Source organism: Apodemus sylvaticus, chromosome 2 (genome assembly GCF_947179515.1).
Source record: "Apodemus sylvaticus chromosome 2, mApoSyl1.1, whole genome shotgun sequence".
NCBI lineage: Eukaryota > Metazoa > Chordata > Mammalia > Rodentia > Muridae > Apodemus > Apodemus sylvaticus.
In genome coordinates, this window is record NC_067473.1 from 2420514 (window position 1) to 2446273 (window position 25760).

Here is a 25760-nt window from a genome sequence, read left to right on the forward strand (position 1 = left end):
AGGTGTGTGGGTTCATTTCTGGATCTTCAATCCTATTCCATTGATTCGCCTGCCTGTCACTGTACCAATAGCATGCAGTTTTTAACACTATTGCTCTGTAGTATTGCTTGAGGTCAGGAATACTGATTCCCCCAGAATTGACAAAACCAAATTTACACAATATCTTTCCACAAACCCAGCCCTACAAAGAATAATAGGAGGAAAACTCCAATACAAGGAGGGAAACTACACCCTGGAAAAAGCAAGATAGTAACCTTCTGTCATCGAACCCAAAAGAAAATAACCACTCAAATATAAAAATAACATAAAAAATGACAGGAAGTAATAATGACTATTCCTTAATATCTCTTAACATCGATGGACTCAATTCCCCAATAAAAAAAACATAGACTAACAGACTGGATAAGGAAACAGGTCCCTACATTTTGCTGCATACAGGAAACCCACCTCAGTGTTGAAGACCAAAACAACCTTAGAGTAAAAGGCTGGAAGACGATTTTACAAGCCAATGGTCTCAGGAAACAAGCAGGAGTAGCCTTTCTAATATTCAATAAAATTGACTTTCAACCTAAAGTCATCAAAAGAGACATGGAAGGACACTTCTTGCTGGTCAAAGGAAAAATCCATCAAGAAGAACTCTCAATTCTGAACATCTATGTGCCAAATGCAAGGGCACCCTCATTCATAAAAGAAAGTTCACTAAAACTCAAAGCACACATTGCACCTAACACAATAATTGTGGGCGACTTCAACACTCCACTCTCCTCAATGGACAGATCAGGAAAACAGAAACTAAACAGGGACACAATAAAACTAATTGAAGCTTTGAACCAATTGGATTTGACTGATATTTATAGAACATTTCACCCTAAAGCAAAAGAATATACCTTTTTTTTTGATTTTTTTTTATTATTATTCGATATAATTTATTTACATTTCAAATGATTTCCCCTTTTCTAGCCCCCCCCACTCCCCGAAAGTCCCGCAAGCCCCCTTCTCTTCCCCTGTCCTCCCACCCACCCCTTCCCACTTCCCCGTTCTGGTTTTGCTGAATACTGTTTCACTGAGTCTTTCCAGAACCAGGGGCCACTCCTCCTTTCTTCTTGTACCTCATTTGATGTGTGGATTATGTTTTGGGTATTCCAGTTTTCTAGGTTAATATCCACTTATTAGTGAGTGCATACCATGATTCACCTTTTGAGTCTGGGTTACCTCACTTAGTATGATATTCTCTAGCTCCATCCATTTGCCTAAGAATTTCATGAATTCATTGTTTCTAATGGCTGAATAGTACTCCATTGTGTAGATATACCACATTTTTTGCATCCACTCTTCTGTTGAGGGATACCTGGGTTCTTTCCAGCATCTGGCAATTACAAATAGGGCTGCTATGAACATAGTAGAACATGTATCCTTATTACATGGTGGGGAGTCTTCTGGGTATATGCCCAGGAGTGGTATAGCAGGATCTTCTGGAAGTAAGGTGCCCAGTTTTCGGAGGAACCGCCAGACTGATTTCCAGAGTGGTTGTACCAATTTGCAACCCCACCAGCAGTGGAGGAGTGTTCCTCTTTCTCCACACCCTCTCCAACACCTGCTGTCTCCTGCATTTTTAATCTTAGCCATTCTGACTGGTGTAAGATGAAATCTTAGGGTTGTTTTGATTTGCATTTCCCTAATGACTAATGAAGTTGAGCATTTTTTAAGATGCTTCTCTGCCATCCGAAGTTCTTCAGGTGAGAATTCTTTGTTTAACTCTGTACTCCATTTTTTAATAGGGTTGTTTGGTTTTATGGAGGTTCAATATACGGAAATCCATCAATACAATCCACTACATAAACAAACTCAAAGAACAAAACCACATGATCATTTCATTGGATGCTGAAAAAGCATTTGACAAAATTCAGCATCCCTTCATGCTTAAAGTCTTGGAGAGAACAGGAATTCAAGGCCCATACCTAAACATAGTAAAAGCAATATACAGCAAACCGGTAGCCAGCATCAAACTAAATGGAGAGAAACTTGAAGCAATCCCACTGAAATCAGGGACCAGACAAGGCTGCCCCCTTTCTCCTTATCTTTTCAATATTGTACTTGAGGTACTAGCTCGGGCAATTCGACAACATAAGGAGGTCAAAGGGATACAAATTGGAAAGGAAGAAGTCAAACTATCATTATTTGCAGACGACATGATCGTCTACCTAAGTGACCCAAAGAACTCCACTAGAGAGCTCCTACAGCTGATAAACAGCTTCAGCAAAGTGGCAGGTTATAAAATCAACTCAAGCAAATCAGTGGCCTTCCTATACTCAAAGGATAAGCAGGCTGAGAAAGAAATTAGGGAAATGACCCCCTTCACAATAGCCACAAACAGTATAAAGTATCTTGGGGTGACTCTTACCAAACATGTGAAAGATCTGTATGACAAGAACTTCAAGACTCTGAAGAAGGAAATGGAAGAAGACCTCAAAAAATGGGAAAACCTCCCATGCTCATGGATCGGTAGAATCAATATAGTTAAAATGGCCATTTTGCCTAAAGCACTATACAGATTCAATGCAATACCCATCAAAATCCCAACTCAATTCTTCACAGAGTTAGAAAGAGCAATTATCAAATTCATCTGGAACAACAAAAAACCCAGGATAGCTAAAACTATTCTCAGCAACAAAAGGAAACCTGGGGGAATCAGTATCCCTGACCTCAAGCAATACTACAGAGCAATAGTGTTAAAAACTGCATGGTATTGGTACAGTGACAGGCAGGAGGATCAATGGAACAGGATTGAAGATCCAGAAATGAACCCACACACCTATGGACACTTGATCCTCGACAAAGAGGCTGAAAACATCCAATGGAAAAAAGATAGCCTTTTCAACAAATGGTGCTGGTTCAACTGGAGGTCAGCATGCAGAAGAATGCGAATTGATCCATCCTTGTCTCCTTGTACTAAGCTCAAATCCAAATGGATCAAGGACCTCCACATAAAGCCAGACACTCTGAAGCTAATAGAAAAGAAACTGGGGAAGACCCTTGAGGACATCGGTACAGGGAGAAAGTTTCTGAACAGAACACCAATAGCGTATGCTCTAAGAGCAAGAATTGACAAATGGGACCTCATAAGGTTACAGAGTTTCTGTAAGGCAAAGGACACCATCAAGAGGACAGATCGGCAACCAACAAATTGGGAAAAGATCTTCACGAATCCTACATCAGATAGAGGGCTAATATCCAATATATATAAAGAACTCAAAAGAATATACCTTTTTCTCAGCAACTCATAGTACCTTCTCCAAAATCGACCATATAATTGATCACAAGACAGACCTCAACAAATATAAGAAGATGGACCTAATCCCATGCCTCCTATCAGATCACTGTGGAGTAAGAGTGGTCTTCAATAGCAACAAAAACAACAAAAAGCCCACATACACATGGAAACTGAACAATACTGTACTCAATGACACCTTGGCCAAAGAAGAAATAAAGAAAGAAATCAAAGACTTTTTAGAATTTATTTAAAATGAAGGCACAACATACCCAAATCTTTGGTACACAATGAAAGCAGTGCTAAGAGGAAAACTCATAGTCCTGAGTGCCTCCAAAAAAGAAACGGGAGAGAGCATACACTAGCAGCTTAATGACACACCTGAAAGCTCTGGAACAAAAAGAAGCGAATTTACGCAGGAGGAGACAGGAAATCATCAAACTCAAGGCCGAAATCAATCAAGTGGAAACAAAGAGATCCATAGAAAGAATCAATGAATCCAGGAGCTGGTTCTTTGAGAAAATCAACAAGATAGATAAACCCTTAGCCAGACTGACCAAAGGGCACAGAGACAGAATGCAAATTAACAAAATTAGAAATGAAAAAGGGGATATAACAACAGAAACTGAGGAAATTCAAAAAATCATCAGATCCTACTACAAAATTCTATACTCAACACAAGTGGAGAATCTGGAGGAAATGGACAATTTCCTAGACAGATACCAAATACCAAAATTAAATCAGGACCAAATAGAGCATCTAAAGAGTCCCATAACCTCTAAAGAAATAGAAGGGGTCATAGAAAGTCTTCCAACCAAAAAAAGCACAGGACCAGAAGGTTTCAGTGCAGAATTCTATCAGACCTTCAAAGAAGACCTAACACCAATACTCTTCAAACTATTCCACAAAATAGAAACAGAAGGAACACTACCCAACTCCTACGAAGCCACAATTACGCTGATACCAAAACCACACAAAGATCCAACAAAGAAAGAGAACTTCAGACCATAATTTCCCTTATGAACATTGATGCAAAAATACTCAATAAAATTCTTGCCAACAGAATCCAAGAACACATAAAAAATGATCATCCACCATGATCAAGTTGGCTTTATCCCAGGGATGCAGGGATGGTTCAATATACGGAAATCCATCAATGCAATCCACTACATAATCAATCTCAAAGAAAAAAAATCCACATGGTCATTTCATTGGATGCTGAAAAAGCATTTGATAAAATTCAGCATCTTTTCATGCTTAATGTCTTGGAAAGAACAGGAATTCAAGGCCCATACCTAAACATAGTAAAAGCAATCTACAGCAAACTTGTAGCCAACATCAAACTAAATGGAGAGAAACTTGAAGCAATCCCACTAAAATCAGGGACTAGACAAGGTATCTCCTTTCAAACACAATTTTAAGTTCTCAAGCACAGCAGCCAAGTCTGGATGTTGTAGCAGCCCTTACTTGTAGTAGTTAGGAAGCTGGGGATGTTGAGTTCAAGGATAGCCTGGGCTACACTGTAAGACCCTGTCTCAAAAATTAACAGATAAACCCAAAACAATACCTGATCTGAACTCTGTTGCTTATTGTAGTGTTAATAATAATAATATAGCATTTCAACAAGGTTTTTTTTTTTTTTTAACCTGTATTGTGTTTCTTGTTCTTAATTCTCCGGAGGCTTGGGGATGGACAGTATCTTCTCTCTTTCTGTCTGTCTATCTCTGTCTCTGTCTCCATCATCTCTGTCTCTGGTCTCTGTCTCCCCCTGCCCCCTGTCTCTCCCAAGACTTATGGGAAGAAAGCAGAGCTTGGTCAGCCAGCAGGTTGAGGGATGACCTTATATTTTTGTCACTAAATAGCTGAAGTATGGATGCCAGTGTGAGCTGTTAGATAGTCTCTGGGGGAGCACTGCTCTCCTCCTGGTACCCACTTCCTAAATAAAAAAATCTTTGTGTACCCTCACCTCCAAAGGGAGACAGACTCTCTAGGAAGAAGGGCCTCTGACTCAGTTACGTACCTTTTCAAACACATCGCAGCTCTAACTAGTCAACCCCAATTCTAAAGCAATATAGTTTTTGTGCCCAAGCAAAGTCAGGATGCTGTTATTCACAGAAGATGGCCTGCTATCTAAATAATACCTCTGTTGCACATTTTAGCTTCCTCTCTATTACTGTTCTTAGTCTGTCAGATCCCCAAAGTACCACCACTTCCTGATGACGTGGCTGCCCAATTTTATTGAACTTATTTCTCTTATAGTATCAGTTGATCTTTTTGTTTCTTCATGGGACTTTCTGGATGACTCTAATAGATAGAAACTTTCTCTCTCTCTCTCTCTCTCTCTCTCTCTCTCTCTCTCTCTCTCTCTCTCTCTCTCTCTCTCTCCTCTCTCCCTCCCTCCCCCCTCTCTCTCTTCTCTCCCTCTCCCTTTCCCTTTCCCTCTTTCTCCTTCTTATTCCCCTTACCTCTCTCTCTCCCCCTTCTCTTCCTCTCCCTCTCTCTTTGGTACATAAACACACACACACACACACACACACACACACACACACACTTTTTTTGGACCAAGTCCAAAGACAAAACAAATTCAAGGAAATCATTATGCCAGAAAAATGATGAAGAGACAAATTGTACCAAAACTTACTTGAAAACATAGCTGGTCATTCTAAAAATGATTTCTTTTTTACTATGCATCCATGTGTGGTTATGTGCATGTGAGTACAGGTTCTCAGTTATACCAGAATAGGGCATCAGATGCCTTGGAGCTGTGGTAATAGATGGTTATGAGCTTTCCAATGTGGGTGCTTGGAACCAAACTCAGGTCCTTTAGAAGACCAGTGTGTGCTCTTGACCACTGAGCCATCTCTCTAGCCCCAGCATAATTAATCCGTAGTAGAGAATATTGTGTGGTTAATATTCACTGTAGAAAGTTGCCTTATTTAGTGGAAATTCTGACATAAAAACTTCTAGTAAAATAGGTTATGTTAAGATGACCATCTTTATTTCTATTCAAATAAACACTGTGAGTAAAAGATCTATGTCCCTCAAGAATATAGTCCTTAAAAACTTGCTAAGTGAAAGTCAAACAGACCTTCCCCAGGTACTAGGATGTAGGACAGATGCAGGCTCAGCTGTCTGAAACTCTCACTGTAGCTTTTGCTGCATCATGAATTGAGTTCTTTCTGGATCCAGCAACACAGGCCCAAAGCATACAAGCTAAGCAAGTGGGGCAGAGATGTGCAACAGAACAGAGACAGAGAGGGACCCAATCCCTTCTGTTTGTGAAGTAAGAGTGGCACTAACAATTAGAGGGCACTGGCACTCACATGACCCTTCTGTGGCTAGCTGAAAATTCACATTGTAAACGACAGATCCTTTCATCCTGAAGTTGGGAGGGCCTCTGCATGGAGTACAAAGGAAAGGACGCTGGAAGGAAATGTGGGAATTTGTGGGAAGAGCAGAGATCTGCATCCTCGGAATTACTAAGGGTAACTTACCCCAGCACAGTGGTGAACACCTGCTACCCAGGCCCTTCAAAGGTAAAGAGAGTCAAGGGGTCCATAAGTTCAAGGCCATTAGCTGCACAGAAAGCTCAAGGCCTACACAAGACCCCATCAAACACAACAAAATAAAACAAAACACCCTAAAGCCATGGGCTGGAGAGATAGCTCAGTGGTTAGTAGCAGCGGCTACTGTTGCAGAAGACTCAAGTTTGGTTCCCAGCACCTACATCTCTCTGTCTCCAGGTGCTCTCTATAATTCCAAGTCCAGGAGATCTGAAGGCTGCTGACCTCCAAGGGCACTAAGCATGGTACACATATATAAATGCTGGCAGACATAGACATACATTAAAAATAAAATTTTAATTTCCCCTAAACATAAAGAACAATGTATTTTATATATGAACAATGTAAAATTTAAATATTTTGATAGAGATATTTTGGTTTTTATAGGGTAAATGTGTTCACCTTCTATTAGAACCTACTTAGAGCATAAGCCATAAGATCCCGGGCTGTGTAATTATCTGCCAAGTGCTGGAGGGTAAATTCTCTGCCAGCGCTTCCTGGGCCTTTGGAAGGTTGAGAGTGCAAAAGCTGCAGGCTGAAAGGTGGCTTAATCCAGAGATCCCCTGTGCCATCAACACAGATGAGGCCCGGACAGCGCTGGAACCTGGCTAATGCATGAATTCCCACCAGGGATCTGAGGACAAAGAGGAGAAGGTTTGGGAAGATGGAACAGCAACTTCCAGTGGACCCAGAGTGGGCTAAAGTGAAGACAACACAGGACACTAGCCTTACTAGAGATCTGATGCCTAGGGCTGCCTTTAATGTCTGTGCTCTGCACTGTGACATCAGACCTGCCTTTCAACTCCTCCAAAGAGGTGACACCACGGGCATGCACTTAGAAGCCAGCCAGCCCTGCACTGGGATTCTAGCTGTGAGGTGCTAGGTGACTCAGCCTCTCTGGGCTCTCATTTTTCATGTTGATAAGAATGCCTACAGCTAAACACAACACAGGTACGGGGCCAAGATACATGGAACACAGTCAGGGCATTATAATTATCTTCAGTTACAAATACCAAAGGCAGACTCTGGGGAGAGGCTTCAGTCAGGAAAGTGCTTGGTTTTGTAAGCCTGAGAACCGTAGCTGGATCCCTAGAACCCTGTTTAAAAAAAATTGGGCATGGTCCTGCAGGCTTGTAATAGCAGTGCTGGGGGGGGGGGCAGGCACTTAAGGTTCACTGCCTACTTGGCAAGACACTAGGGGCCCTGTCCCGAGAAAACAAGGTATACAGTGGCTGAAATTGACTTCTGACCTCCACATGCATGCTCACACATGTACACATGCACACACACTCTCTCACACACGTGTACCCACAATATGTACACACACACACACACACACACACACACACACACACACTCGTGGGTGTTGGGCTCATGTAGGAAGTGAATGGTAGCGAGCAAGGCTGCCTGTGATGAGCCCAGCAGTCTTCTCCTGCCCGTACACTTTCAAGGTGCTTTTCCTAAAATCCGTACTCTTGGAATCTATTTCTCCTAAATCCTCCCAGATGCTGTCAAATCTTAATGGTGATAGGTGTAAACTGTGTGTGGAACCTTGAGTTTTATAAATTTATGTAAGATGGAATGAACTATCCAGCATGCCCCATCACAATCACTGCTCCCAGAGTAGGGGATGAGTCTCAAGGCACCAGTCTTTTCCTTGGGTGCTATGACCTTTGAGGATGTCTATCTGCTTTAAGGTGAGTAGGGTGACTCCTATCTCCTGAGCCACATCTGGGCTTCTGCTACAATTTGCTTTAAGGAAAGATTCTGTAAATACTGCACTTTTAAAAGATTTATTTGTTTTAGATCGTATGCACATATGTGTCTATACTACTAAGTACAGTGCACACAGAGCCAGAAGGGGAAGTTGGGTGCCCTGGAGCAGAATACACAGCCTTGTGAGCTGCCTCATGTGGGTGCTGGGAACTAAAGCCAGTCCTGCTGAGCGGCCAGTGCTCTTAACCACAAAACCGGCTCTGTCCAGTCGAGTTCAGTTTCTTTGGTTTAATACTGTGAATAAACCCACAGGCCCTGTCAAACACATTTGTTCTTTATGTGCGCAGCCCTCTCTTTGTCTGAAGTGCAAATGAAGTTATTTCTGCCATGTTTATTTTCTAAGGACATGCTGGCATCCTAGCTAAGCTTAGAGGAAAACAGACTGCAGCAATGATAAACATTCACACTGCGGCCAAAGCTCTTCCAGAACAATGTGCTTTAGCAGCTCCTGCTGTTTATTGAAATTTGTTGGGAAAATGTCTCGACTCAACATTTGCAGAAGCTGCAGGACAAGGCTGACAGCTCAGCTCTATGTCTTCTGGAACACGCCCTGAGAACCTATCCTTCTCAGTGCTCTGAGCATGGAGGGAATGGAAGAGAGACACTGGGGGCTCAGGACCAAGATGCCAGAAAAAAACGATGGGGGCTCTGGGATGGGAGGGGCAGAGGGAGAAGTAGGCAGGGGGAAGGGAGAAACAGCTCCTGCTTCCTAAGGTCAGCACAGAGGCTGTCTCTTAATCCGGAGCAAAGGTTTCACCAAACTTTACCAAAGCCACGAGGCTTTGTTTCTAAAGTCACGTGTGTAAGTAAGGGGCTTCCTTCCTAGTAGTGAGGAGCTCCCTGTGGTGCTCATTGAGAGGCAATTGGTAATGTAATGAAATGTGCCTATATAGAACTGAGGACCTGCAAATGCTCCTGCTCTGGGTTTCCCTTTCACATGTATTCTTGGACTGCAAGCCATGCACTTCAAGGTTTTTACACAGGGTCTCAAAGTGTACCACAGGCTGACTGCAAAAGTATTTGTAACTGAGAATGACTTTGAACTTTCGACCCTCCTGCCTCTACATTCCAAGTGTTGGGATTATGGGCTTGTGTCACCATGCCAGGTTTATCCAGTGCTAGGATTAAACCCAGGGCTTCATTAACACTAGTGAATTAATTTGACAACTGAGCTATGTCCCCCGGATTGAGTACTTTTGTGAGAGCAGATAGTTTTAGCAATGTCATTCAAGGTCATGAAGCAACAAAGTTGGATGGTCTGACCAAAAGCACTGAGAACTTGCTTCTGGGAACACAATTACAGCAGGGAAGAGCATAAGTCACAGGCACATACCATGCTTTGGACTGCTGCGCAGAGCCAGCCCTTTCTACCCTTGACCACAACTGACTGACTCATTTACTTTCCTCTGCCAATGCATTGTGGGATCTGTGACTACAGTGTCTATGCAGCACCACGAGGCTTTGTTTCTCAAGTCACGTGTGGAAGTAAGGGGCTTCCTTCCTAGTAGTGAGGAGAGAACCAAGAGGCTGCCGTGGAGAGCAGGTTCCCATGGGGCATGTACACCCTGAGTGGGGGGCACAGGTGGCTGCACTCCACGGAATCAGAACAGGAAGAGGAGGAAGCTTCACAGAGTTGCCAGCAGCTGGACTAAGTGACCTCTGCAAACTGAGACCTGTCATCAAAATAAGAGCTATGGGGCTTTTCCATTCTGTGGGGCCCTGTTCCTGCCCGGAGGGCCAAGCAGACCCTAATGTTCTCTGTCTAACTTTGTTCTGCAAATTTCCAAGGGAGAGAAAAAGAAAGAACCATCTTACCCATGTGGAATTTTGCTCAGAACATAATATCCAGTGTGGGAGTGTTGATATACCTGCAAGAGAGAAGACAGAAAAGGAAGTGTTGAGACAAAGCCTGGGATTCCTGGTTTTCAGATTTCTGAATCCTAATAAGCACCAGAGGCAGCTTGTGTGGAGGCCTGCTGGCAAAGCCTTATTGGCAATTTACAGGCCCTGTTTGCACTACTTTGACCATTCACCAGGCTTATCAGAGGCCAGAGGCTTGACATTATCTCCGTTGCTGCCTAGTTACTGATTACATTAGGAGTCTGCATTTCCATCTAAACTAAATCTAGCACAGAACTAATGAGGGCCCATGGTCACTGGACATGGTCAGAAAGCCCCACAGGACAAAAAGACCTTTGAAGTTGTGAAGTATCTGCAGAGTATGGCTAGGGGGCCTCCGGGGCCTCAACTCTGTGTCTGCAATAAGAAACAGGGAACTGGAGGCAAGATTGGGCACACTGTCTACTTCTGTGCAATTTGATGAACATCTTTTGGCTTCGGATAGAGGGTGAGCCAGGGCTCACTGCAAGAGGGGGGGTTAGAAACAGCTGGTGTTTAAAATAGAGACCTGGAAACAAGCACAGTTTCCAAACTTCTGGAGCCCCCACATTTCAGAGATCTCTTTTGATCTCCCGAGGCAGGGGAGTATGTCTAAGCCTATAAAAGGTAAGGGAAATTCAAAGGGATGCCCTTGAGAAAAGGGAGCACAGAGGTTCAGGAAATGTTCCGCAGGCCCTACCCAGTTCTGGGTAGAGCCCCTTCCTTGTAGGAGGTATCTGATATCATCTCCTCTAGAGTAAAAGGAAACCCTACCTCACCTCCACTCTTGCACACTCGAGGGAGTTCTGAGGGCAAATGCCTGAGCAGAGGGGTGCCAAGCAGCTAGCACATAAGGCTAACTTTCTTAGGGTCATCTGCTCAGGCCATGCCTGTCTGCAGCAGCCTCTGACTCATGGCTTTCCTGGATTCCAGAAAATAGTGGACACCATTCTCACTCTGTCTTGCCCCATGAATGTTTTCAGACTTCAAGTTGTCAGACTCTAGGATATCAGAGCAGTAGTGGTGGTGGGACATCCCCTATTTAAATAAAGAGCACACCTTAACAATATATACCCCTTAACCAAATGGACCTTTCCACCCATGCTCAGAGTCACACATTCCTTCCCCAGAATGCTTCCCACACCTCCTGTCCAGGTATCAGAGATAGCCTGACTGCAGACCACTTACCAATCAAGTGGCCTGAAAATGTTGTTCTTCCTTTGAGACCTGTAAGAATGGACCCCACTCAGCCTGGTCAGCTTGAATGTCATTGCAGCCCTTGCCATGCTGCTGTCTTTGTCTGTCAGTATGCTAATGCAGTGTCTTACTATCCCTCTAATCCCAAAGCAGAAACCTTTCACATAATAGGAAAGAGGTGCAGGTGAGGGAAGAGACAGATAACACAGAATGCACTGCATGGTGCCATGTATGGTGGCTGCCAATGGAAGTGAGCCTCCAAAGTAAAATGGGTAGGATAGGCCAATACAGATAGACCAGTACCTGGTATGGACCACCGAACCAATTTCTGGAACATTATGGTAGACAAGAGAGAGAAAAGAGAAAGATTCAGGAAAAGAGAGAGATTCAGAGATAAAAGCAAACAGTGCGACCATCTTGAATCCAGTGACCAGCTTAGCCGGGTATGCAGAGGACACCAGAGTGAAGGATTGTTCAGGACACAGCCTGCCTGGGTTCCTTCCACATGAGGGAGCCAGGCAGCTCTACAGCTGCCTGGGCACATATCCTGTCAGGGAACATCTGACCTGCAGGGAGTCCTGCAGTTAAAGGGAGCCTGGTGGTCTGAGGTCCCCACCATCTTGGAGCCAGTGACAAAGCAGCCAGCTCAGCCAGGGGAGCATCTGCCCTGCAGGGAGTCCCGCAGTTAGACAAAGCTCTGGTCCGAGCTCTGGTCTGAGGTCCGAGATCCACCATTTGGATCCTGTGACAAAGCAGCCAGCTCAGCCAGGCACACAGAAGACACCAGAGTGAAGGATTGCTCAGGACACAGCCTGCCTGGGATCCTTCCACATGAGGGAACCAAGCAGCTCTACAGCTGCCTGGGCATGTATCCTGCTTGGGAACATCTGACCTGCAGGGAGTCCTGTAGTTAAAGGGAGCATGGTGGTCTAAGTTTCCCATCATCTTGGCTACTGTGGCCAAGCAGCCAGCTCAGCTGTGTGTGCAGGGAACACCGGAGTGGGGGATCGCTTGGGACACAGCCTGCCTGGGTTCCTTCTGCACGCAGGAGCTGGGCAGCTCTACAGCTGTCTGGGCACATATCCTGCAGGGAAGCTTCTGACCTTCAGGGAGCCCTGCAGTTAGATGGAGCCCTGGTCCCCATCATCTTGGCTCCTGTGGCCAAGCAGCAGCTCAGCCAGAGACCTGTGCTACATCTAACACAGGGAAAATCCCACTTCCTGATACTCTCTAGAGAACCGGCAGGTACAGATTAATTGCCACTGCCCCTTTCCATCGGATGTGGTAGACCTGTGCCACATCTGACACGGGGAAGATCCTACTTCCTCTCTAGAGAACGGACAGGAGCAGGTTATTTGGCAGAAGTGGGGCATTTGAGAACCAACATCAGCAGAGCATTTGAAATCCAGCAGCAAGCCCTGTCCTGGGCTGTTTGACCTACAGAGTGATCAGTGCTTGGAGGAGGTCCTCACAGCATCCCTTATCTTCACTACCAGGTGGACCAGACAGGCAACACCAGGTACACAGAGACAACCCAAGTACAGCATTGCTTGGGACAAGGCACACTAGGGCTCCAATGGCACCCAAGAGTAGAGCCGCACATCAGCAATCTGTGCTAGGGGAAACCCAGTCATCCAGGGGTGCAGAAATAGCCTTACAGGCCCACAAGAGGTCCAAGCACCAGCCAGTGACAGGACCAACTAACACCAGAGATAACCAGATGGCAAAAGGCAAACGCAGGAATGTTACTAACAGAAATCAAGGCAATATGGCGGCATCTGAACCCAATTCTCCAACAACAGCAAGTCCTGGATACCCCAACACACCAGAAAAGCAAGATTTGGATTTAAAATCACTTGTCATGATGCTGTTAGAGGAACACAAAAAGGACATAAATAAATCTCTTAAAGAAATACAGGGGAACATGACTAAGTTAGAAGCCCTTACTTACAATGGAAACACAAAAATCACTTAAAGAAATTCAGGAAAGTATGGGTCAACAGATAGAAGCCAATAAAGAGGAAATATAAAAATCACTTAAATGCAGGAGAAATTGAGTCAACAGGCAGAAGTCATGAAAGAGGGTAACACAAAAATCTATTAAAGAAATACAGGAAAACACAAACAAACAAGTGAAGGAACTGAGCAAAAACCATTCAGGATCTAAAGACATAAGTAGAAACAACTAAGAAATCACAAAGGGAGACAACTTTGGAGATAGAAAACCTTGGGAAGAAATCAGGGGTCATAGATGCAAATATAAACAACAGAATACAAGAGATAGAAGAAAGAATCTCAGATGCCGAAGATACCATAAAAGGCATTGACTCAACAGTGAAAGAAAATGCAAAAAGCAAAAAGCTTACAACCCAAACATCCAGGAAATCCAGGACACAATTAGAAGACCAAACCTAAGGATTATAGGTATAGATGAGAGTGAAGATTTACAACTTAAAGGGCCAGCAAATGTCTTCAACAAAATTATGGAAGAAAACTTCCCTAACATAAAGAGAGTTGCCCATGAATACACAAGAAGCCTACAGAACTCCAAACAGACTGAACCAGAACAGAAATACCTCCCATCACATAATAATCAAAACCCCAAATGTACTAAACAAAGAAAGAATATTAAGAGCAGTAAGAGAAAAAGGCCAAGTAATATATAAAGGAAGGATTAGAATTACACTAGACTTCTCACCAGAGACCATGAAAGCTTGAAGATCCTGGGCAGATATTATACAGAATCTAAGAGAACACAAATGCCAGCCAAGACTACTATACCCGGCAAAACTCTCAATCACCATAGATGGAGAAACCAAATTTACACAATATTTTTCCCACAGACCCAGCCCTACAAAGGATAATAGGTAGAAAACACCAATACAAGGAGGGAAACTACACCTTGGAAACAGCAAGATAGTAAACTTCTTTCATCAAAGCCAAAAGAAGACAACCACTCAAATATAAAAATAACATCAAAAATGACAGGAAGTAATAATCACTATTCCTTAATATCTCTTAACATCAATGGACTCAATTCCCCAATAAAAAGACATAGACTAACAGACCGGAAACATAAACAGGACTTTACATTTTGCTGCTTACAGGAAACACATCTCAGTGTGTCAAAGACAAACACTACCTTAGAGTAAAAGGCTGGAAAACAATTTTACAAGCAAATGGTCTTAGGAAACAAGCCAGAATAGCCATTCTAATATCAGATAAAATTGACTTTCAACCTAAAGTCATCAAAAGAGACACGGAAGGACACTTCTTACTGGTCAAGGGAAAAACCCACCAAGAAGAACTCTACATTCTGAACATCTATGCTCCAAATGCAAGGGCACCCTCATTCGTAAAAGAAACTTTAATAAAGCTCAAAGCACACATTGCACCTAACACAATAATTTTGGGCGACTTCAACATTCCACTCTACTCAATAGACAGATCTGGAAAACAGAAACTAAATAAGAATACAGTGAAACTAATTGAATCATTGGACCAATTGGATTTAACATATAAAGAATATACTTTTTTCTCAGTACCTCATGTTACCGTCTCCAAAATCGACCATATAATTGGTCATAAGACAGACCTCAACAAGTATAAGATCGAACTAATCCCATGCCTCCTATCAGATCACTATGGATTAAGAGTGGTCTTCAATAGCAACAAAAACAACAGAAAGCCCACATACACATGGAGGCTGAACAATACTCTACTCAATGATACCTTGGCCAAAGAAGAAATAAAGAAAGAAATCAAAGACTTTTTAGAATTTAATGAAAATGAAGGCACAACATACCCAAATCTTTGGGACACAATGAAAGCAGTGCTAAGAGGAAAACTCTTAGCCCTGAGTGCGCCTAAAAAGAAACTGGAGAGAGCATACACTAGCAGCTTAATGGCAAACCTGAAAGCCCTGGAACAAAAAGAAGCTAATTCATCCAGGAGGAGTAGAAGACAGGAAATCATCAAACTCAGGGCTGAAATCAATCAAGTAGAAACAAAGAGAACCATATAAAGAATCAACAAAACAAGGAGCTGGTTCTTTGAGAAAATCAACAAGATAGATAAACCCTTAGCCAGACTAACCAAAGGGCACAGAGACAGTATCCAAATTAACAAAATTAGAAATGAAAAGGGAGATACAACAACAGAAATTGAGGAAATTCAAAAAATCATCAGATCCTACTACAAAAGCCTATATGCAACACAACTGGAAAATATGGAGGAAATGGACAATTTCCTAGACAGATACCAAATACCAAAATTAAATCAGGATCAAATAGATCATCTAAACAGTCCTATAAACCCTAAAGAAATAGAAGTCTTCCAACCAAAAAAAGCACAGGACCAGATGGTTTTAGTGCAGAATTCTATCAGACCTTCAAAGAAGACCTAACATCAATACTCTTCAAGTTATTCCACAAAATAGAAACAGAAGGAACACTACCCAACTCCTTCTATGAAGCCACAATTACGCTGATACCAAAACCACACAAAGATCCAACAAAGGAGAACTATAGGCCAATATCCCTTATGAATACTGATTCAAAAATACTCAATAAAATTCTTGCCAACCGTATCCGAGAACACATCAAAATGATTATTCACCATGATCAAGTAGACTTCACCCCAGGAATGCAGGGATGGTTCAATATACAGAAATCCATCAATGCAATCCACTACATAAACAAACTCAAAGAAAGAATCCACATGGTCATCTCATTAGGTTCTGAAAAAACATTTGACAAAATTCAGCATCCTTTCATGCTAAAAGTCTTGGAAAGAACAGGAATTCAAGGCCCATACTTAAACATAGTAAAAGCAATATACAGCAAACCAGTAGCCAACATCAAACTAAATGGAGAGAAACTTGAAGCAATCCCACTAAAATCAGGGACAAGACAAGGCTGTCCCCTCTCTCCTTATCTTTTTAATATAGTACTTGAAGTTCTAGCTAGAGTAATTAGACAACATAAAGAGATCAAAGGGATAAAAATTGGAAAGGAAGAAGTCAAACTATTTGCAGATGATATGATAGTATACATAAGCTATCCCAAAAACTCCACCAGAGAACTCCTACAGCTGATAAACAACTTCAGCAAAGTGGCCGGATATAAACTCAACTCAAGCAGATCAGTAGCCTTCCTATACTCAACGGATAAACAGGTTGAGAAAGAAATCAGGGAAATGATACCCTTCACAATAGCCACAAACAATATAAAGTATCTTGCTGTGACTCTAACCAAACAGAGACAAGAACTTCAGGTCTCTGAAGAAGGGAATCGAAGAAGACCTCAGAAAATGGAAAAATCTTCCATGCTTGTGGATTAGCAGGATTAATATAGTAAAAATATCCATCTTGCCTAAAGCAATATACAGATTCAATGTAATCTCATCAAAATCTCAACTTAGTTCTTCACAGACTTAGACAGAGCAATTCTCAAATTCATCTGGAATAACACAAAAAACCCAGGATAGCTATAACTATTCTTAAGAGTAAAAGAACTTCTGGGGGAATCAGTATCCTCAAGCAGTACTACAGAGCAATAGTGTTAAAAACTCCAGGGTATAAGTACAGTGACAGGCAGGTAGATCAATAGAATAGGATTGAACACACAGAAATGAACCCACACACCTATGGTCACTTGATCTTTGACAACGGAGCTAAAACCATCCAGTGGAAAAAAGATAGCCTTTTCAACAAAGGGTGCTGGCTCAACTGGAGGTCAGCATGCAGAAGAATGCATATTGATCCATTCTTATCTTCCTGTACTAAGCTCAACTCCAAGTGGATCAAGAACCTCCACATAAAACCAGACACACTGAAACTAATAGAAAAGAAACTGGGGAAGACCCTTGAGGACATGAGCACAAGGGTAAAGTTCCTGAACAGAACACCAATAGCTTATGCTCTAACATCAAGAATTGACAAATGGGACCTCATAAAATTTCAGAGTTTCTGTAATGCAAGGGACAGTGTAAAAAGGACAAAATGGCAATCAACAAATTGGGAAAAGATCTTCACCAACCCTACATCCAACAGAGGACTAATATCCAATATATACAAAGAACTCAAGCAGTTAGACTCCAGAGAGCCAAATAACCCTATTAACAAATGGGGTACAGACCTAATCAAAGAATTTTCACCTGAAGAACTTCGAATGGCTGAGAAGCACCTTAAGAAATGTTCATCATCATTAATCATTAGGGAAATGCAAATCAAAACAACCCTGAGATTTCACCACATGCCAGTCAGAATGGCTAAGATTAAAAACTCAGGAGACAGCAGGTGTTCGCAAGGATGTGGAGAAAGAGGAATACTCCTCCACTGCTGGTGGGAATGCAAGTTGGTACAACCACTCTGGAAATCAGTTAGGAGGTTCCTCAGAAAACTGGGCATGACACTTCCAGAGGATCTGCTATACTACTCCTAGTCATATACCCAGAGAATTCCCCGGCATGCAATAAGGGCACATACTCCACTGTGTTCATAGCAGCCTTATTTACATATAATAGCCAGAAGTTGGAAAGAACCCAGATGTCCCTCACTGGAGGAATGGATACAGAAAATGTGGTATATTTACACAATGGAATACTACTCAGCAATTAAAAACTTGAATTCATGAAGTTCTTAGGCAAATGGTTGGGACTGGAAAATATCATCCTAAGTGAGGTAACCCAATCACAAAAGAACACACATGGAATACAGTCACTGATAAGTGCCCAGAAGTTCTAAATACCCAAGACACAATTCACATATCAATTGATTCTCAAGAAGAAGGAAGGAGAATTCCCTGGTCCTGGAAAGGCTTGATTCAGCATTGTAGGGGAATACCAGGACAGAGAAGAAGGAGGGAGCTGATTGGAGAACAGGCGGAGGGACAAGGACTTATGGGACTTATGGGGAGGGGGAAACCGGGAAAGGAAAAATCATTTGGAATGTAAACAAAGAATATAGAAAATAAATACATAAAAAAGCAAACAGTGCCCTCTTATTCTCTCTCTTACCCTCTTGGGCTTTTCCCTTTCCTCTTCTGCTCCCCACTCTCTCCACATACTTCTCTACTCTCTCCTTCTCTCTGCCTGTACTACCCTCTTAACTTCTTAACTCCCCCCCCATGCCCTGAATAAACTCTATTCTATGATTTAATAAAAAGCAAACAGTACTTTAGTGCCAACAGCATTGTGCTTCTAGAGATCCTGTGGTCCCCAAAACAGGCATGTGGGACCCAGGCTGGCCTTTGGGATGGCAGTGGGTAGGGAGATACTGTTCTGCTTAGAAACAACTAGGGAGTTGACTTTGTGCCAAGTTCTTCACATTCAAATCCTGTGAGGAGAGAGCTGGTATCCCAGGAATGCTGACACAGCTGAGAGCACAGGTGAGATAACCACTTCTGCTTAAACTCCTGGCCCAAGAGGGAGCAGGCCAGAGCCACCAGGACACAGGAACCAAGGAACAGGATCCTTTTGTTTTCTGTCTGCACCACAGAGCTGACCCTCTACCACAGTTCTTCATATCCAAATTCCTCCCAAAGAAAACTGGAGTACTGACACAGAGGCTGGCAGGAAGGACAAGCCACAATCAAAGACAGCATGACCATCTAACACCACAGATAGCTAGATGGCAAGAGACAAGAACAAGAGCATAAGAAACAGAAACCAAGGCTACTTGGCATCATCAGAACCCAGTTCTCCTACCACAGCAAGCCCTGGATACCCCAACACCCCCCGGAAAAGCAAGACTCTGATTTAAAAATTACATCTCATGATGATGATATAGGACTTTAAGAAGGACATAATAACTCCCTCAAAGAAATGCAGAACACATGTAAACAGGTAGATGCCCTTAAAGAGGAAACACAAAAAGTACTTAAAGAATCACAAGCAAACGGGCAAAGGAATTGAATAAAACCACCCAGGATCTAAAAATAGAAGTAGAAATAATAAAGAAATCACAAAGTGAGACAACCCTGGAGCTAGAAAACCTAGGAAAGAGACCAGGAGTCATAGATGCAAGCATCAGTAACAAAGTACAAGAGATAGAAGAAAGAATCTCAGGTATAGAAAACATTGACACAACAGTCAAAGAAAATGCAAAATGCAAAAAGTCCCTAACCCAAACTATCCAGGAAATCCAGGATACCATGAGAAGACCAAGCCAAAGAATAATAGGTATAGAAGAGAGCTAAGATTCCCAACTTAAAGGGCCAGCAAATATCTTCAACAAAATTATAGAAGAAAACTTCTATAACCTAAAGAAAGAGATGCCCAAGAACATACAAAAAGTCTACAGAACTCCAAGTAAATTTGACCAGAAAAGAAATTCCTCCTGTCACATAATAGTCAAAACACCAAATGCATAAAACAAAGAGAGAATATTAAAAGCAGTAAGGGAAGAAGGTCAAGTAACATATGAAGGCAAACCTATCAGAATTACACCAGGCTTTTCAACAGAGACTCTCAAAGCATACGATTCTGGAATGATGACATACAGACCCTAAGACACTACCAATGCCGGTACTGGCAAAACTCTCATTTACCATAAATGGAGAAACCAAGAATTCCATGACATGACCAAATTTACATAATATCTCTCCACAAATCCATCCCTACAAAGGATAATAGACGTAAAACTCCAACAAAAGGAAAGAAACTATACCCTAGAAAAGGCAAGAAAGTAATCGTCTTTTAACAAACCTAAAAGAAGATAGCCACACAAACATAATTCAGCCTCTAACAACACAAATACCGGGAAGCAATGATCACTATTTCTTAATATCTTTTAACATTAATTGACTAAATTCCTCAATAAAAAGACATAAACTAACAGACTGAATATGTAAACATGACCTAGCATATTGTTGCATAGAGGAAATGTACCTCAGTGACAAAACCAGACATTACCTCAGAGCAAAAGCTGGGAAAAAATTTTCCAAGCAAATGGTCCCAAGAAACAAGCTGGCATAGCCATTCTAATATCGAATAAAATTGACTTTCAACCAAAAGTTATCAAGAAAGATAAGGAAGGATACTTCATACTCATCAAAGCAAAGATCTACCAAGATGAACTCTCAGTTGCAAACATCTATGCTCCAAATGCAAGGACACCTACATTCATAAAAGAAACTTTATTAAAGCTCAAAGCACACATTGCACCTCATAGTGGGAGACTTCAACAACACACTCTCATCAATGGACAGATCATAGAAACAAAAACTAAACAGAAACACAGTGATATTAACAGAAGTTATGAACCAAATGGATTTAACCGATATGTATAGAACATTTCAAACTAAAACAAAAGAATATACTTTCTTCTCAGCATCTCATGGTACCTTCTCCAAAGTTGACCATATACTCAGTCACAAAACAGGTCTCAACATGTATAAGAAGATTGAAATAATCCCATGCATTCTATAAGATTACCACAGACTAAGGCTAGTCTTCAATAATATAAACAACAGAAAGTCCACATACACATAGAATCTGAACAACTCTCTACTCAATGATAACCTGGTCAAGGGAGAAATAAGGAAAGAAATTAAAGACTTTTTAGAATTTAATGAAAATAAAGGCACAACATACCCAAACATATGGGATACAATGAAAGCCCTGCTAAGAGGAAAACTCAGAGCTCTGAGTGCTTCCAAAAAGAAACTGGAGAGAGCATACACTGGCAGCTTAAAAAGCACATCTGTAAGTTCTAGAATAAAAAGAAGCAAATACACTCAAGAGGAGTAGATGGCAGGAAATAGTCAGACTCAGGGTTGAAATGTAAAACTCCAACAAAAGGAAAGAAACTATACCCTAGAAAAAGCAAGAAAGTAATCGTCTTTTAACAAACCCAAAAGAAGATAGCCACACAAACATAATTCAACCTCTAATAACACAAATAACGGGAAGCAACGATCACCCTTTCTTCTCAATAGTGGGAGACTTCAACACTATTTTGTTTCTTCATGGTATAATGAAGAAACAAAACAAACTATATAAAAACCCAACAAAACCAGGAGCTGGTTCTTCAAAAAAGTCAACGAGGTAGAAAAACTCTTAGCCAGACTAACCAGAGGGCACAGAGACAGTATACAAATTAACAAAATCAGAAATGAAAAGGAAGATATAACAACAGAAACCGAGAAAATTCGAAGAATCATCAGATCCTGCTACAAAAGCCTACGATTCCTCCAGAGAACTCCTGCAGCTGATAAACACCTTCAGCAAAGTGGCTGGATATAAAATTAACTCAAACATATCAGTAGCCTTCCTTAATACAAATGATAAACAGGCTGAGAAAGAAATTAGGGAAATCATACCTTTCACAATAGTCACAAATAATATAAAATATATTGGTGTAACTCTAACTAAACAAGCGAAAGATCTGTATGTGGAACTTCAAGTTTCTGAAGGAAGAAATCTACAAAGACCTCAGAAGAGGGAAAGATCTCCCATGCTCATAGATTGACAGGATTAATATAGCCAAAATGGCCATCTTGCTGGAAGCAATTTATAGATTCAATGCATTTCCATCAAAATTCCAACTAATTTCTTCATAAAGTTAGACAGAGAAATTCTCAAATTCATTTGGAATATCAAAAAACCCAGGATAGAGAAAACTATTCTCCACAATAAAAGAATATCTGATGGAATCACAATCCCTGACCTCAAGCTGTACTACAGAGCAATAGTGGTAAAAAAAAAAAAATTGCATGGTATTGGCATAGAGACAGACAGGTAGGTCAATGGAAAAGAATTGGAGACCAGAAATGAAACCATATACTTATGATCACTTGATCTTTGATAAAAGGAGACAGACCATGATTTTAAAGCTTTATTGTAGAAGAAGAGAGGGGAGGTAGAGAGGTATAAGCCAGCCATGCCCACAGGGAAAGAGGAGGAAGGGAATGGGAGACAGAAAGATAAGAGAGGAAGAGTGAGAGAGAAGAGAACAAGAGAAGGAGGAGGGGCCAAGCATCCCCTTTTACAGTGTGCCTGGCTATCTGGCTGTTGACAGGTAACTGTGGGGCAGGGCAAACCTGGCTGTAGCCAGGTGACTGGGGGTGGAGTCCAGCCAGAATACTAGGGGCCTGGGGCATGGTCCTATGTGACTGATGGCCACAGAATTATGGAGTTGAGGGCCTCGTGGTGTCAACCTAGTGTCTGGGGATGTGGGCAAACAGCCTTCTGTCCCTTATGGGTTAAATCCACTGGGTCGCCAGGGTTTAAACCTAGCTCAACCAGAATACAGACTGTCTTTCACGGTCCAACAATAAGAGTAGCCTTACTTGGTTTTTTTTCAAATGAAGAAATGGAGTTTCAGAGTCACAAACCAAGTGTTCCAAGGTGCTATCATGTAGAAGGTAGAGAGTTCAGAGCTTTAGGCCTACATGCAAACCTGATGCTATCTTTATAACAACAACATGGTGTTTGGAGGTGCTCAGCCACACCGTCTCTGCCAGCTACAACTAATTTATGAGAGAGCCATGTGTTCTATAGTTATCTAGAGCCATTGGTGTCTCTCTCTACAGACCTGGATCCCACTGTCAGCCCCTTCTAGCCACCTGAAAACCACCACTGAAGTCTATAGTAAAAGTACTTAGTGCTGATTTTCCTTTCAAGCACCAAGATCTGTATTTGAAACATTTCCTGGTAAGATGGGACACTGAATACTGACCAATGCATGTGATGATCATCCGCTGGCCATCTACTGCACGCAATGCACTGGAGAAAGGTGTGTGTCAATATCTGGATCAAGAAAAGGATGAAGTGGGTCACTTAATAAAATGAAGACTAGGGGATGAGATGACACCATGGAAAATACCACAGCACAGGAAGAATATTTTGTAAAACAGGAGGGTTTTACACAAGTGCATACACACTCTAAGAGGCCAGAAGATGCACCTGGTACTTCACTGTATGTCATGACCAAAATAGTTTTAGTTGTGTTTTTTTTTTGTCAATTTATCCAGGAACTGTATATCAAACTGTTTTCTCCTCAACTGTGAAACCCATATTGTGAGGCCCTTAGCACTGCCATGTTGGAAAACTGACTCTACATAGGTATTAAGTGAAATAAGGTTGTTAGGGAGGGTGCACTATGACTGGGGTGCTTCTAACAGTGACAAAGGGAGGTGCAGTGCTGTCTCAGTGAGTAAAATACTTGCCACACAAGCATAAAGACCTGGGTTAGAATCCTCAGAACCTTTGTTAAGCTGAATATATCTGTAATTCCTGCACTCCTATGATGAGTAAGAGGCAAGGGCAGAAGAATTCCCAGAAGATTGCAGATGGGTTATCCTTGCACATGAGCAATGAATAATCATGTGAGATCATGTGTCAAATAAGGTGAAGGCAGAAACTGCTGTGCCAGGTTGTGTTATTTTCACACACACACACACACACACACTCACACACACACACACACACGAGAGAGAGAGAGAGAGAGAGAGAGAGAGAGAGAGAGAGAGAGAGAGAGAGAGAGAGAGAGAGAGAGGAGAGAGAGGGGGGGGAGGGAGGGAGAGAGAGAGGTGATAGGGAGAGTCACAGGAAGTATCTGGTGGGAAGAGGGAGGTTTCAATGGTGTATATACAAATGGAATGCCAAGAACTACCAGGCATCACCAACTGCTGGCAGCTGGAGGATACCTAAAAGGGTCATCCCCTACAAGGCTCACAGTGGTGTGTCCCTAAGTACCACAAACTGCAGCAGACTCTTACATCACTAGGGAAAAGTGAGGTCATCTTCCTCAGCTTGTTCTTTGTCATGGGTAACTATTCACTTTTACCTGTATCTGGGAATGTGTAAGTAGCCAATCAAGCCTGGAGTCCACAGGCACCATTGCTTAGTTATGAAAATCCAGCTCTACTTACAAGAACCCGATCACATTTGCCACTTTAGGAGGCAGTGACCTTCTGATAGCCAGAGGCATCTGCAGGTACCCAAGCCCACTTCCTTCTTCCAACCCTATAACCCTGTGGTTTGTGCTTTACATTCCTTTGAATTCTTCTTCTGAATCAGACCTTACAAACTAAGAACAAATGGACTTTTAGAACTTCCTTGAAATTTGTTCTGTAGACAACACTTGAGTGTTGTTTACAGCACACAGTGTACTCAACCACTTCTGTAGATTCAACCAAACACAGAAAACATTTGATAATTTGTGCATTTGCAGAGCTTGTACAGGTGGTGCTTCTCATGTCATTGCCCCAAACAACGTAATAAAACACCAATTCATTTACCATTACCATTACAATAGACAGTGTAGGTCATTTGGGGGATGCATGGCTGTTCTAATTTTGTGTCTGTTGCTGTGATAAAATTACTGACAGATGCAACATTAAGGGAGGTTAGGTTTATCCATTTGACAGTTCCATGGCACTGTCAATCTGTGTGGTAAAATTATGGCAGGAACTTGAGCAGCTAGTCCCAACAATTTTAGAGCAGAATTAGCATGAACATACACTTGCTCAGGCCATGACCCCAACCAGAGAGTGGCGCCACCAAGTTTTAGCCTAGATCTTCATTTGTTGAGGAACATTCAAGACAATAAGACAATCCCCCACAGACATGCTCACAGGAAAACCTGAACTACACAATCCTCTATTGAGATTCCCTTCCCAGGAGATTCTAGGTTATATCAAGTTGAAAATCGAAATTAACCTTTGCAATGTTCTAAAGAACCTGAGTAGTTCTTGCATAGATCATCTAAAAATTCTCCCACACCTTTGTACATTGACATTAACCTGTAAGGATTAAGTATCCTGATAACCCTGAACGCATCCCTGTGTGCATCTAGGCATGACCACATTCAATTTGAAAAGATACTTGGAGCAAAGAAATCAGTTTAGAAAGATGGAGATGCCTGAGCCTTTCCTGAGGCTCCAAATAAAGTCTCTCAGAGAACAAGCTAAAAAGAACTCAGTCAACAGCTACTCTGAGCTCCTATAGGTTCATGAGCATTCAGAGACAAGCACACTCAGGGAAACTGACTTGTGTTGACAATCTGGAGGGTTCATAGAGAACTTGCCCAAGTCCAGTAGCCTCCAGATGGACAGGGGGCGGTCATTGAACAG

At 42.0% G+C, this 25760-nt stretch overlaps 1 protein-coding gene across 2 annotated transcripts in view; it reads right to left on the minus strand.

Moving 5' to 3' along the window:
* The window catches only part of Dpp6 (dipeptidyl peptidase like 6), a 659720-nt gene that overhangs the window by 186707 nt on the left and 447253 nt on the right, over positions 1 to 25760 (minus strand). For both annotated transcript variants that reach the window (XM_052172969.1, XM_052172970.1), the window contains exon 6: positions 10423 to 10475. In XM_052172969.1, coding sequence (XP_052028929.1) covers positions 10423 to 10475 — 53 coding nt within the window. The remainder of the gene's footprint in view (positions 1 to 10422; positions 10476 to 25760) is intronic.